Source organism: Gracilinanus agilis, chromosome 3 (assembly GCF_016433145.1).
Source record: "Gracilinanus agilis isolate LMUSP501 chromosome 3, AgileGrace, whole genome shotgun sequence".
Lineage (NCBI taxonomy): Eukaryota > Metazoa > Chordata > Mammalia > Didelphimorphia > Didelphidae > Gracilinanus > Gracilinanus agilis.
Genome location: NC_058132.1, coordinates 404,043,525 through 404,058,625, shown reverse-complemented (window position 1 = coordinate 404,058,625; position 15,101 = coordinate 404,043,525). Strand labels below are relative to the sequence as shown.

Below are 15,101 nucleotides of genomic sequence, written 5' to 3'. Positions count from 1 at the left end.
AAAGCAATAAGTTCTAGGCAATTAGAGGTCAAGTGATTTGCTCAGAGTCTCACAGCTAGGAAGTGACTAAGGTCATATTTGAAACCAGAATCTCCCATCTCTAGGCATGGCTTGTTATCCACTTAGTCACCTAGCTGCCTCCTGAATAGAACTTTAGAAAAATTAGGAACAAAGATCTTTGGAAATTACCAAATGGGAACAAAAAGAAATGTGTATACTTCTCAATTGTACTTGGCAGCTTTACAAAAAATGGATACATATTAGAATGAAAAGATCTCATTAATATATATAGAAAAGCAAAAGTGCTAAACGTATCATTTACTGGTCATTATGCAATAAAATTACATTTGTTAAAGGGCTCTAAAAGGGAAATTTATATTTAACTGTATATATCTTTCCCAAGGCTCTGTCTTGATCCCTCTTCTCCTTTTATATTATCTCACTTTCTGATTTCACTAATGATGAAAGGGAGCAAAGCATGGAATACTTCAAACTACAAAAAATAAAATGAAAGGGCAATGGAGAGAGAAGTTGTCAGAAGTAACCTCACCCTATCAGAAAATATACAGAAGACCTGACTAAAATATTCTTAGAAAAAATATCATAGAAATACAGAGAATAATGAATATGAAGGATAATCCCTGGACAGCCAATAGTACATAGGAAATGTCTAAAAATTTGGAGGAGGTACAAAAGCATATTGAATGGACCATCTATAAAGGATTTATAGAAGCATCTGGACAAAAGTTAGACAGGAAAAAAAGGCCTGAATTTTCTCCATTCTCTCTCTAGCTTGGACTATTACCCCTATCAGTGACTTCACAGACCCATTAAAGGATAGAAACATTGTGAGACATTCAAGAATGTACTTTTCCTGAGTCGTCTTAAGTAAGATATAATTAATAAGCGGAAAATGAATATTTTGTTTAGAATTCTATGATAAATGGATAAAATGCATTTATTAAGCACCTGATATATACCAGGTACTGTACTGTACTTTAGGAATACAAGTACAAAAGAAGTCCCTGTCCTGAAGGAACTTACATTGTAATAAAGAAGGGAAACACATATAAAAAAGAGATGAGCATAAACAGACTTGTATCAAAATATTTAGAGCTGCGCTTTTTGTGGTGGCAAAAAACTGGAAAAGGAGGGTATATCCTTCAATTGGGGAATGGCTGAACAAATTGTGGTATATGCTGGTGATGGAATACTATTGTGCTCAAAGGAATAATAAATTGGAGGAATTCCATGTGAACTGGAAAGACCTCCAGGAACTGATGCAGAGTGAAAGGAGCAGAGCCAGAAGAACATTGTACACAGAGACTGATATACTATGGTAAAATCAAATGTAATGGACTTCTGTACCAGCAGCAATGCAATGACACAGGACAGTACTGAGAAATTTATGGTAAAGAACGCTACCCACATTCAGAGGAAGAACTGCAGGAGAAGAAACATATAAGAAAAACAACTGCTTGAACGCATGGGTTGAGGTGGACATGATTGGGGATGTAGACTCGAAACTACCACATCAATGCAACTAACAACAATTTGGAAATAGGTCTTGATCAATGACACATGTTAAAACCAGTGGAAATGTGCATTGGCTATGGGTGGGGGGAGAGCGGGGGGTGAAGGGGAAAGTAGGAGCATGAATCATGTAACCATGTTAAAAACGAATATTAATAAATGTTTAAAAAAAAGAGATGAGCGATGACTTTGATAGAAGTCAATCTGTCAAGTCTTGACATGATTAGGGAACAGCATTATGAGGACTGAACTAATATAGAAGTTGTGAAGTTTCACCAATATGAGGGGCAGGAAATGTGACAAAGTTGCTTCTTATTGACATATTAACTAGGTTTGTGTTCATGAGTAAGTCACTAAATTTCTGTTGCTCCAAGCAACATTTTTTTTCTTTCTCAGAATCAATACTGAGAATTGATACAAAGACAAAAGAATGGAAAGGGATAGACAACTGGAGTTGCGTCTTGTCCAGGATCACATAACTAAGAAGTGTCTAAGGCCACATTTGAACCCAGGACTTCCCATCTCCAGGCCTGGTGCTCTATCCATTGAACCATCTAGCTCCCTCTTTCAAGCAACTCTTTAAAACTACTGATTTCTAATAGACAGAAATGAGACATAATTTTACATATGTCTTTTTGTCAAACAATGCCTTCTCTGATGGGAGGAAAAGAGGGAGAGACTGGGTATTTTAATATAACAAAAAATAATTTTTAAAATTGTTCATTTTTATGTCAATCAGTAAGCATTTATAAAGCACTTACTATGTGCAGGCACTGTGCCAAATACTGAAGATTCAAAGAAAGTCAAAAGACAGTTCATCTTTTGTTACAGGATAAATAGGAAATAATGAACAGAAGAAAGTGCTATGCTTATGAAGGATTGGAAAAGACTTTCCATACAAGTGGTGGGATTTTAGCAGAGACATGAAGAAAATTAGGGAAGCCAGGCAGCAGAAATAAGGAGAGAAAGCATTCCAAGTATGGAGAATAGCCAGAGAATTTTCCAGCAGCCAAGAGATACTGTCTAGTTTGTGGAACAGCCAGAAGACAAGTGTCACTAGATGGAAGAGTCCAAAGTGGAATGAAATAGGATGAGGGTAATAAGGTATAAGAAGACTGAAAAGATGGTAAGACTAGGTCCACCAAACAAAGAATTCCTCATCTTCCATCTTAAAATCAATTCTGTGTATTGGTTCCAAGGCAGAAGAATGGTAAGAGCTAGGGAATGAGGGTTAAGTGATTTTTCCAGGGTCAAGCATCTAGGAAGTGTCTGAGGCCATTTTTGAACCCTAGACTTTCTCTCTGTGGGCTTGGCTCTCAATCTACTAACTGCCCCTAAACAGAAAGTTTTGTATTTAATTCTGATAACAATAGGAAGCAACTGGAGTTTGTTGAGTATGGAGGTGAGATGGTCAGACCTGTACTTTTTAGGTGTCAGTGAAAAGAATTGTAATGCCATGTTGCCCAGTGTTCCATCCACTACACCGTGGAACTTCTCAAGTCACTGAATCTTGCTTGACCTCAGTCTCATCTGTAGACTAGTCTACTTACAATATTAATTTTCATTGTGTCATCTAAATTCTTTATCTGAACATTTCTTGGGAAATTAAGTGCAGGGGATGATTTGAGGGATAACCATGGTTTTGTTTCATATACAGGTCTGCCAAACAGCTTGCCATTCTCTTTGTGAATCTCTGTGTCACTGCTGAGACTCATGAAGTATCTGCCCTCTGGTTCCTGTGGTATGTGAAGCAGTGTGGGGGTACAACCCGAATAATTTCAACAACCAATGGAGGACAGGTACCCATAATTATCAACAGATATTTCTACTTTGAAAGTTACTTCAATGTAAAAGAACAGAGCTGACACACATACACACAAAATAGGGGATTGTGTTATAATAGTCTGAGCTTTCTTTTTATATTTTTAGAGAGGCACTTCTGTTGATAGGCATTCAAAACAACAGAAACTGAGAATAGAATCTTAAAACAAAAATCTAAATGTATTCACTTTTGCAATCCATATTTGGAATCAGTGCAATTGAAGATTATTAGAAAAACTCAAGAGAATGTTTATGAAGAAAGTTTAAGGTTTTATTAAATTAGCCTGCAAAACTCTGCTCCTCCTATTTTTCACATCAGAAGAAAAATATGTAAAGTTAAAATGCATGTTAATTTTTCTGTTATCACTTCACCCATTTGCACTATAACAAATTTGATAAAAATACCCAGAATTTAAAGATTTTTAATACATTAATTTGCTTTAACTTTCCCAAAATGTATTCAAATCTGCATTGTTTCAATCAAATTATAAATGTTAAACATTTACAAACCAAAACAGGGAATGACAGTACACAAAGATTTAAACAAATGATTTTTTTTCAAAAAATAAAAAGTCGTTTCAGCTCATTGTATTCAAATTTTAATATTATCAAGTTTTGGATGAAAATTTTATTTCAGACATACATGTGAGGTCATGTAAAACATAATTCTATATTGACCATGTTGCAAAAGAAAATGGACCAAAAACAAGAAAAATAAAGAATATAAAAATATTTCAGTCTGCATACAAATTCCATCAGTACTTGGTAGATATTTTTTATCATAAACCCTTTGAAATTGCCTTGGATCATTGTATTGCTGATAATAGCTAAATCATTCATAGTCAATCATTGTACAATGATATTAATATTATCATGACCAATATTCTCCTGGTTCTGCTTGCTTCACCTGCATCAATTCAGATGTCTCCCCATATTTTTTTCTGAAACCATCCTGCTTATCATTTATTAGAGCACAATAATTTTCCATTTGATATACATACCACAACTTATTCAGCCATTCCCCAGTTTATAGGCATCCCTTCAATTTTTAATTCTTTGCCACCACAAAAAAAAGCTGCTACAAATATTTTTGTACTTGTAGGTAATTTTCCTTTTCCTTTAATTTCTTTAACATATAGACCTAGTAATGATATTGCTGCAACAAAGAGTATCCCTCTGGATACAGTTTCAAATTGCTCTCCAGAATGATTGCATCAATTCACAACCCAAACAAAAGTGTATTAGTGTCTCCATTTTTCCACATCCCTCTAACATTTATCATTTTTCCTTTTCTGTCATGTTAGCCAACCTGATAAGTGTGAGGTGGTATCTCAGGGTTACTTAAATCTACATTTATTCAATCAAATAGCTTTTTGAAACCAGTGGAAAAGTGCATCGGCCATGGGTGGGGGGAGTGCGAGGAGTGAAGGGGAAAGTAGGAGCATGAATCATGTAACCATATTAAAAATGAATATTAATAAATGTTTTAAAAAAAGAACTTAACCTAGCTCAAATAGCTTTGATTTCTTCTGAAAACTGACTATTTATAATCTTTGATTAATTATCAATTGAGGAATAGAGCTAATAGTCATTCACAAAACATCAAGGACAAGCAAAAAAAGGTAGGCAAAATCCAGGATCAATCTCACCAAGGCAGGATATGGCTTTAGTTGCCATGTGTTCACAACTATATGGCATTTAGGGTAGGGAATTGGCAAAGTTGTCCTTCCCTCACCTCTTATGGGAAATAACTCAAAACAGGCATGACATGCAGATAAGAAGAAAAGACAATGTCAGGACTGGAACCATTTGCTTAAAGACCTACTGAGGGGACTACTAGATGGTTCAGTGGACTGAGAACCAGCCATAGAGATGGGAAGTCCTGGGTCCAAATCTCAAACAATTCCTAACTGTGTGACCCTAGGCAAGTCACTTAATCCCCCATTGCCTAGCCTTTATCACTCCTCTGCCTTAGAATTAATACATAGCATTGTTTCTAAGACAGAAGGTAAGGATTTAAAAGAAAGACCTATTGACTGCCCCTTTTTGTTCAATTTCTAATAAGGGAATTGCTTTCTCAGATCAAAACACAAAGACTTCATTTTTTAGTCAGATGTATCAGGAAGTAACCAGGGGCTCATCATCACCTAAGTTCTGAAGTTCATCATGTGAGCCTTGCACACATGTTGTTAGTAAGAATCAGGAAGAGAAAAAAGATTCTAAAAGACTGCCTACCCTTTGATCCAGCCATACCACTGCTGGGTTTATACCCCAAAGAGATCATAAGGAAAAAGACTTGTTCAAAAATATTTATAGCCGCGCTCTTGGTGGGGGCAAGAAATTGGAAAATAAGAGAATGTCCTTCGATTGGGGAATGGCTGAACAAATTGTGGTATCTGTTGGTGATGGAATACTATTGTGCTCAAAAGAATAATGAACTGGTGGAATTCCATGTGAACTGGAAAGACCTCCAGGAATTGATGCAGAGTGAAAGAAGCAGAGCCAGGAGAACGTTATACACAGAGAGATATACAGTGGTACAATCAAATGTAATGACTTTTCTACTAGCAGCAAAGCAATGATCCAGGACATTTCTGAGGAACTTATGAAAAAGAATGCTATTCACATCCAGAGAAAGAACTATACGAGCAGAAACACAGAAGAAAAAGAACTGCTTGATCACATGGGTCTCTGGGGATATGATTGGGGATGTAGACTCTACACGATCACCCTAGTGCAAATATCAATAATATGGAAATAGGTCTTGATCAATGACACATGTAAAACCCAGTGGAATTGTGCATTGGCTATGGGAAGGGGGTGGGAGGAGAGGAAGGAAAGAACATAAATCATGTAGCCATGGAAAAATTCTCTTAATCAATTAAATGAAATTTTAAAAAATAATCAGGAAAAGAAACTTTACAGGCACCCTTTTTGAATCCCATTTCTTTGGCTTTTGTGGTAAGTTTTAGATCAATGAAAAAAGGCTTTGCAGTTTCCTTAAAGCAAATGGACTTGCTCTTTGTCTTATTGTCTGATGCAATATGCATATTGATGGACAAGTTCTATAGGATACCCATCAGAATGCAAGTAAAAATATGCCCAATAGATATTCTTCCTCTGTTTACTCTTTTCTGGGTGGTATTGACAGTCTGAACTCTTTTTAGTCATATGAGAGATGTATTCTCTGTGGTGTTCTGGGGCATAATGCTGTCAGTACCGTGTCATAGGAAGACAGGACCTTCCACAAAGATTTTCTTTCTGACTAGAACTATTTCCTGGATTTATGTTGTCACAGTGGAAAATAATTTTTATGCTTCATCTTTTATTTATTATCAGAAGGTTATGAAACAGAGCTATTTCTGTTGTCACAATTTCCAAGGAATTTTGAATGGTCTTAATGTATAAATGGGAAGGACATTGTTTTTGTTTTTTGTTTTTTAATCTATACGGCAATATTTTGTTCCACTGAACCAAATACTTTTATAAAACAACAAACAATAAATGAAATAAAATGAAATCTTATATTCTATAACCTGACTGAAAGGTTAATTATGAGTTGGAAAAGATGTGGCCCATTGCCTAATATCAGTTGCAAAATTCTGTTTTTTTTCCCCTGCCAATACCTTCATCAAGGATGTCCTCAATTCTTGTTTAGATGACTCTTAAAATTTTAGTAAACTAGTCATTAGTCATCTTTTATAGTAATGAGGTCTGAAATTTCTTCCACACTTTTTGTATTTTCCTTTCTTTAAAACACTTTATATTGGTCTCTCAATGCCCTCACAACTGAGTTGTCTCCAGAACAGATTGTGCCTATGTATACTTGCCTCAATAAGATGGCTTTCCCCTTCTCTGTTCCTTTTTGTTACTCCTTTCTTAATAAACACCTCAGGATCTGAGGTCTAACTAAGACTAGTGACTCCACTGTCCTTGTTAAAATGATTTTTGCAAATCTTTTCCCATTTTTCTTCTGTTTGTAATCTTTTATTTTCTTCCATAAAGGTCCATGAAATGACTTTGTTTAGTTGAATATCTTACCAACCTTTCATTATAGTGGTTTTGGCTTCCACTACTTCTTTCTTCTTTATGAGATAATGCAGTTTATAATATAATAATTATACATAATCTCTCCTTTCACTTCTGTATCATGTAGGTTATTTGAAAGAATATTTTCAGTGTCCCATTTCTTTTATTCCCAACCACTCACTATCTGAATTAATTGCTCTAATGATTTTCCTTATCTGTATTTTTGTATAGATAAAAAAATACCTCTAGTTTATATGATACTTATAAGATTTTAAAAGTTCTTTTAGCTCCTAACCCCACTAGTACCCTAATACTAAAAACTTAATATAGATACATAATATAATAATAATTATTCTATTTAATAACTATTCATATAGTAATACAATAACGACTTTTCCTTCTTCTCAGACTTTCAGTCACTGTCAGAAAAGCACAGCACTTTAAACTAGTGATTCTCAAATGTTTCCTTCCTTACTACTTCTCAGTTTTTTCTATCATTCTACATCCTCCTTCCACCTAAATAAGAAGAAAGTGGCTATAGTTCATACAGGTGTCACCACCACCAATCAGCTTAGAAAAGTTCCTTAGCTCCAGTTATTCAAAGCCTTCTTTGAGAATATGCTGATTAGAGGAAATACCAGGGAAAGACACCGAAGATGGATGTGATAAGGCCATCTTCACTAATAACTGGGCTTGCAGACTCTAGAGTAATATATTTTATCTCACAAAACTACAGTGAATTGTAATCAGAAAACCTTCGAGTACTTTCTTGAGGAACTGAAGAGCATTCTTTTTCTTCCCAAAACTGTGTTGGAAATTCCTCTTGGGGACTTTGTGACCTCCCCTCCATTTTATGTTCATTCCCGTTCTCTATTCCTTTGCTTTCATTAATTAATGTTTAATGTCCCAAACAAACCAAAATAACAAATAGTAATTTTTTCTCCCAGATTTATATCAATCATCTTTTAAACATCAATCATTTAAACTCTGAAGGGTAGGCGAAGAGAAGATGAAAGCAGAAAGAGTGGTAATAAGGACAGGCATTCTATTTATTTTTCTCTTCATCCCCTCTATTAGAGTACATCTTTCTTTTACAGGAAAGGAAGTTTATTGGAGGTTCTAGTCAAGTTAGTGAGAGGATAATGGAACTTCTTGGAGACCGAGTAAAGCTGGAAAGGCCAGTAATTCATGTTGATCAATCAGGTGATAATATTATTGTGGAGACACTGAACCACGAGATCTATGAGGTAATTTAAGCCTTTATGCTATTTTAATTAATGATGTATTTGTATGATTTAGAGTTGTAAAAATGATGTGTAGGAACTAGAGTGTGTTATACCAAATTAATACAATACTTTTAAAAAGTTGTTATTAGACTGGCAGATTAAGGGGAATGTCATAAACACAGCATGTCTTAATATTTAACACAAATTTTTTGAGATTTTTCTATGGATAAGATATATAAATATCTATATGAAGGTAGATTTTTGGCTGATTGAAGCACTCAAGAACATTGATTAATGGATTTAAGTTGAGCGAAAAGGAGATTTCTAGACACTTGTTGGATTCTCTTTGGTCCTGTATTACTGAATAATTTTATCAATATCATGGGTAAAAAATTGGGAGGATCCTTTAGCAAATTTTAAAGGTGTCCTAAAGTAGCAAGAAATAGCTAATACATCAAAAAACAAAATTTGGATTTTGAAAGATGTTAATCAGTAGTAATTATGGTCTGACACTAACAAGATGAAATGTAGAAATCTTCACTTAGGCTAAAATAAACCCAACTAAACAAGTGCTAGATGTGGTAGAACTATATTAATAGTAGTTCATGAGGTGGGAGAAAAAGGAACAAAGAGTTGGAAGCTAGTGGTCTATTAGACGATAAAAAGTCAACATTCTAACTGTAGTAGACAAAATTATAAGTGTAATCATAGGCTGCCAGTAATTATACAATGAAAATATTGTTTCTGAATCAAAGGGAGGCAGAGACCATTGGATTCTACTATGAATTGTTCAGAACACATCAGTGGTATTCTTCTCAATTCTGTATATCAAGTTTTGTTGGTTAATAAACTAGATACACACAGAGGAAAGTAATTAGATTTGTGAGGGAGCTAAAATCCATCTGTTATGAGTAACATTTGAAGGAAATGACTGAAGAAGAGAAGAGAGGGAAATAATAATTGTCTTCAAATATTTGATGAATTATGTAGAATAGAGTTAAATTTATTCCAGGTAGTTCCAGAGGAGGGAAATAAAAACCAGGATCAAAGGTAAGAATTTTCAAGGAAACTGTTCCAGCTCAATATAAAGAATGACTTTTTAAATGTTAGAACTATCAAAAAAATGAAGGAAGAGACCTTGTGATTTTCTTATGAAGTGAAATACTCAGGAAGCAATGAGATTCTCATTACCAAAATCAACCAAGCATAGGCAAAATCGTCATCAGTTAAGGTTGGAGAAAAGAAGATTCCTTCTTTTTTAGAATTTAAGCTTGTTGGAAGTAGGGATTGTTCAATTCATTCTATTTATTTCCCCAGCACCTTGCACAGGGCCTAGCATGTAGTAGGTACTTAGTAAATATTTTTCATTTGATTGATTAATTTTGAAATTGAAACAAATAACCTTTAACATACCTTCTAATGATAAGGTTCTTTGTCAAAGTTCCACCAATATCCAGAACTTAAATGAGGACAATATTTTTTTCAAACTTCAGATATAGTGCTTTTTCCACTCAAGAATGAGAAATGCTCTCTTATTTTGCAGAAGTGGGTTTTTTCTCCTTTTTTAATATACAAAGATCCATAGTAATCTGAACTCTGTAAATACTCTTGATAATGGTGAGCCTAGTGTGATGACAGGTTTCTGGACTTGGAGTCAGTTCCTAAGTTCATATCATACCTCTGACACTTAAACTGTGTCACCCTGGACAAGTCAATAAATATTTTGTGATTCAGTTTTGTCATGTATAAAATAAAAAAGGTTGGACTCATTTACTTCCTAGTTGGAAGAAATCCAACTCCAAATCCATCATCTTACGGAAATTAAAGTATGATTCATTATTTCCTTTTGCCATTTGTTTCTTTACAGGCCAAATATGTCATTAGTGCTATTCCTCCAACATTGGGTATGAAGATACATTTTAACCCACCGTTGCCAGTGTTGAGAAACCAGTTGATTTCTCGTGTTCCTTTGGGTTCAGTCATTAAATGCATGGTATATTACAAAGAACCATTTTGGAGGAAAAAGGGTAGGTACTTTATTCCACGAAATAATATCCCAATGGAACATTTTAAGAAAAAAATGCTAGAGGACTTTTTATATTGTCACTTCTTTTCTTAAAAATCTTCTATGAAATAAAGTTTGAAGCCTACCTTAACTTTCAAGGCTTTCCACAGCCTACTTTCTCAGCCCTCTCTAATACAACTCTATTCATTTGCTCACAACTTCTGTCAAAGTGGACAATTTGACATTTTCTGAATCCTTTCTTACCTCCATGCCTTTGTTTGTCCCATTCCTGAAGTCTTCAGTAAAATCTCCCCAACATCTCTGAGAACCAACATCCAAGTTACCACTTCAAGTCCCATCTCAAAAGTCATCTCCACAAATCCTTCCATGTTTCCTTTAACCAGAAATCATCATGTCTTCTCATTTTCCTTGTATCTCTCTTAGACAATTATACACTATGCATTCAATTTTATTGATTTATGCACATATTCAATCTTCCCACTTCTCTCTCAGAGTAGCAGCTATATATTGTTCATCTTTCTATCTGTATGAGTTAGTTAGCTGGTATAGTGGATAGAATACTGGTCTTGGAATCAAGAAGACCAAACTAGCCCACTGAAGACTTAGAGGTAAGCTTTTTAACCTCTCTCAATCAGAATTTCCTCATCTGTAAAATGGTAGTAATAATAGTATTTTCCTCACAGTTTGTTTGGAGATCAAGTGAAATAATTGTGTAAGGCACTTTGAAAGCTTTAAAGTAATATATGTGTATATATATGTATATATATTTATGCACATATATATTACATATATAGATACCAGCTATTATTATTACCTTCTTTTGGACCTAATGCAGTGTCTTGTATAGAATAAGTGGTCAATAAATGTTTATGGAATGGAATTGAAAATCAAATGAAGAAATTAGAGCTTTGGGTTGAGATCCTAACTTCGTTTATAAAAATAAAATTAATCTCTCCTTGAAAAACTACTATTCAGTGCTTAACTTATAAAATATGTGTGATAGATTTTTAAACCAGTCAGTTAAGCTGAACATTTTGTTTTAAGGAGAGCATCATTGAATTTGGAGCTATTAATAATGGCCCCAAAGTACCAGAATGGTGATGCTGGTAGCTCTGATATGTCTAAGAAAAGTTGTAGAGTACCTAGGTATGTTTGTCTAAGAAATACTTATTAAGGATTGAGGCTTGCAATTATGTGTGATTTTCAACGTATGTAAAGAATATTGGAATATATTGGTCACATAAATAAGTTTTTACTAAACAGTCAACAAAGGCATTGGAAAATTCTGATCTGTGTCAGAGGAGAACATGCATACCCACACTAAAGTCATAAATCTCTGAAAAAAATTAATTGATCATTTATATATGTTATTTTTTAATTAATTGGAAAGAATTTTGACTACTAAAAGGTAAATATTTAAATATTTCTGCAGTGCCTCAGTTGACTATATGCCACTCATTTTTGCACACTGATATAATTGATCCTGTGTATGGATTATCTAGATAGGTCTTTTCCAGTCTTCTTCAGCCTTTAACACAGATGAACTTGCCAAGACACATTAAGGAAAAGGGCATCCTCTTCTTTGCTTCACTAATGGCCACCTATCAACCTGTCCAGCCATCTGATAACTTTCACCTTCAAGATATAAACATATCAATAATCAATTTCCTTCTTGCATTGTGGTTATTATTTCTTTTGTCATCTAGTCCAATGTTCCCTTTTCCTAAAACCTCACTTCCCAATCTACTCAATTTCCTCCTCACCAATCCACACTTCATCATCTCTAGTTAGCTGATCATGTCTTTGCAAGAAACCAAGTACTGAGACCCACTGATGGAGAAGCAGTCATCTGGATTCCTCAGTTTTCCTTTTCACTTACTCATCTTTTAGTCCTGTCTCTTTTTAGAGAATAATCAAGGAAAAGATATAAAACTCTTATTACTCAGTTTTGTTACTTATAAGTACTATTCCAGCAGAAGATATGTTGAAGAATGCTATCTTCTAAACAAAGCCTTTTCTGAATCCCCCAGCTACTAGTGCCTCCCCAGCCCAATCCCAAACTCTTAAAAATATTTTGTATATGTAATAAGATTTTCAGAATCAGCTTCTCCATGTGGTTGAATAAATATTCATGCCATATAACCTAAAAAAGTATTTGAAGAAAGTTAAAAGTGGTTCTGTAGCAAAGAGCTGGCACCTTCTCTGAAGTGACCAGCTACAAACTAGGTGTAGAGAGAGAGAGAGAGAGAGAGACTAATGGGGAAGAACAAAGTTGGACTTCTTTCCTAATAGAATCATAGACTGTTACCTTAGGAAGGGACCTTAGAGATTATCTAGTTCACCTCTGAAGCTCAGTTAAAATTTCTCCACGTATATGAGGACTTTTCTGATCTTCTCAGGATGCAAACATCATCCCCTACTTTGTATTTATTTTCAATATATTTTCAATATACTTATATGCACAGGTGCACTGATAAAAATGTTGAATGACAGTCTCCTTGGAAAAAAATTATGAAAATAACTTTTAAGTTTAATTTATTTATTAACATTTTCTCTATTACTCTTTTAGATTTGAACAATCAATAAAATTATCATTCAAGCCCTGATATGATGATTTCCAAAGTATAGGAGTACTACAAAGTTACCTAAGAATTAAAAAATAAATACATTGGTACTAGAATTTTCCATCATCAGGCAGCAAACTGTTGCATCAAATAGACCACGTGACCTTAAGTCAGAAAGACCTAAATTCAGATCCTGTCTCTGAGACACTTGCTAATGTGTGATCTCAAACAAGTCATTTAAGCTCTCTGCGCCTCAATTTTTTCATCTGCAATATTGTGATATTAATAAAACTACCTCTCAAAGTTGTAAGGGTAAATTAGACAATATTTTAAAGCAGTCTGTAAACATCAAAGTGCTGTAAAAGTAATTATTATTATTATCATCTTATCACTCATTTGACCAGTTTGTTGAGTAAATGAGAGATTAAGTAGACCTTTCATCATGGACTTATTAGCAAATATTCAGGTTTTAACCAATGCATTTTTATCACACTTCAGTATCACCATTTTCTAGATCTAACATCAATTTGTGAATGGTCAGGAGAGATCCATCTATATGAAATGAGCTAACACAAGAGGTTTGTTAGTTCTTTACTGGAAAGAAGATAAGACTATTGGTTGAAGTGAAGAATCTGTACTATTAGTAGATTTCTGTTATTCATGTTTTCATTGTCTCTCAGATAACTGATAATTCATTGAAGACTTAGCATAAATAGTTTTTGCCACATTTCTTGGGAGAAAATAGCAAAGAAAATAACCATAAAATTTAAAGGCTTTCAAACTGCCTGAAGGATTTTGTATATTCTATATCATTTCTATTTTGCAATAGACTATTAGAATCCTCTTTCTTTTCCTCTTATCTCCAATTTTATTTTATTCTTAGTGTCTACATAAAAATGATCTGAAAATTATATTGGAAACAGAATGAATAACAAGATTCTATTAAATTCAGTCTTAAATTTTTCATAGTACTTTATTATTTTACTTTTTTTTGCCCAAATCTGTAGCCTCATTTTCAGAACTGAAAAAGGCAAATGATCTGTTGGTTACCTTTCTTTTCAATAGAAATCATTTGTCTGATCTTTCTGCATTTATTATTTATTATTTATCTATTTATGATAGGTATAATTACTGTCAAAACAAATAGAATTCAACTTTTTAAAATTTGAATTCATTGGACAGTAAAAAAAAGTAATAATGTTGATTTATGGAAGGGACACAAACTATAATTTTAACAATAAACTATGATTTTATTCTGAAAGTGAATTTTGTGTTACATTGTTACGGATCCTTGGATTGATTTGATGGGAAAATTAAGTTCTGTCTATTCTTTCTGTCTTGCCAAGATTACTGTGGAACCATGATCATTGAAGGAGAGGAAGCTCCAATTGCCTACACTTTAGATGACACCAAGCCTGATGGTACTTATCCTGCCATAATAGGGTAAGAATAAAAGATATGATCTCTCTTTTAATGTCTAAACATAATAGAGACAATTTTTTTACTTTGATTCTTGAAAAGAGATACTATGCTGTTAAGAAAGATGAACTAAAATCTTATCCAAGAAAATGGTTTCTCAGTCCCTTCCATAAATCAACATTATTACTTTTTTTTTACTGTCCAATGAATTCATATTTTAAAAAGTTGAATTCTATTTACATTTTGATAGTAATTACATCTATCATTTGCCATTTTGGTTTGGACTTAGAAAGGCAGCAGTTCAAAGACTGTCTTCTTGAAAATATTAGAATAACAATATGCTTTAAAGAAAGGAAGTTGTTTGACAAAGAATTGGGCTAGATGAGTAATTTTAAAAAGCAAGTGATATCCTATCATCATTGGAGGAAAACAATATGATCCTGACCTGGACTTCTGAAAAATGGATATTTTTATTTTTCCCCT

At 33.8% G+C, this 15,101-nt stretch overlaps 1 protein-coding gene across 1 annotated transcript in view; it reads left to right on the top strand.

Annotated features, from left to right (window-relative positions):
- Positions 1 to 15,101, top strand: part of LOC123242437 (amine oxidase [flavin-containing] B) — a 114,604-nt gene that overhangs the window by 80,858 nt on the left and 18,645 nt on the right. The window contains exons 6-9 of the mRNA XM_044670187.1: positions 3,191 to 3,332; positions 8,481 to 8,630; positions 10,477 to 10,636; positions 14,546 to 14,642. Coding sequence (XP_044526122.1) covers positions 3,191 to 3,332; positions 8,481 to 8,630; positions 10,477 to 10,636; positions 14,546 to 14,642 — 549 coding nt within the window. The remainder of the gene's footprint in view (positions 1 to 3,190; positions 3,333 to 8,480; positions 8,631 to 10,476; positions 10,637 to 14,545; positions 14,643 to 15,101) is intronic.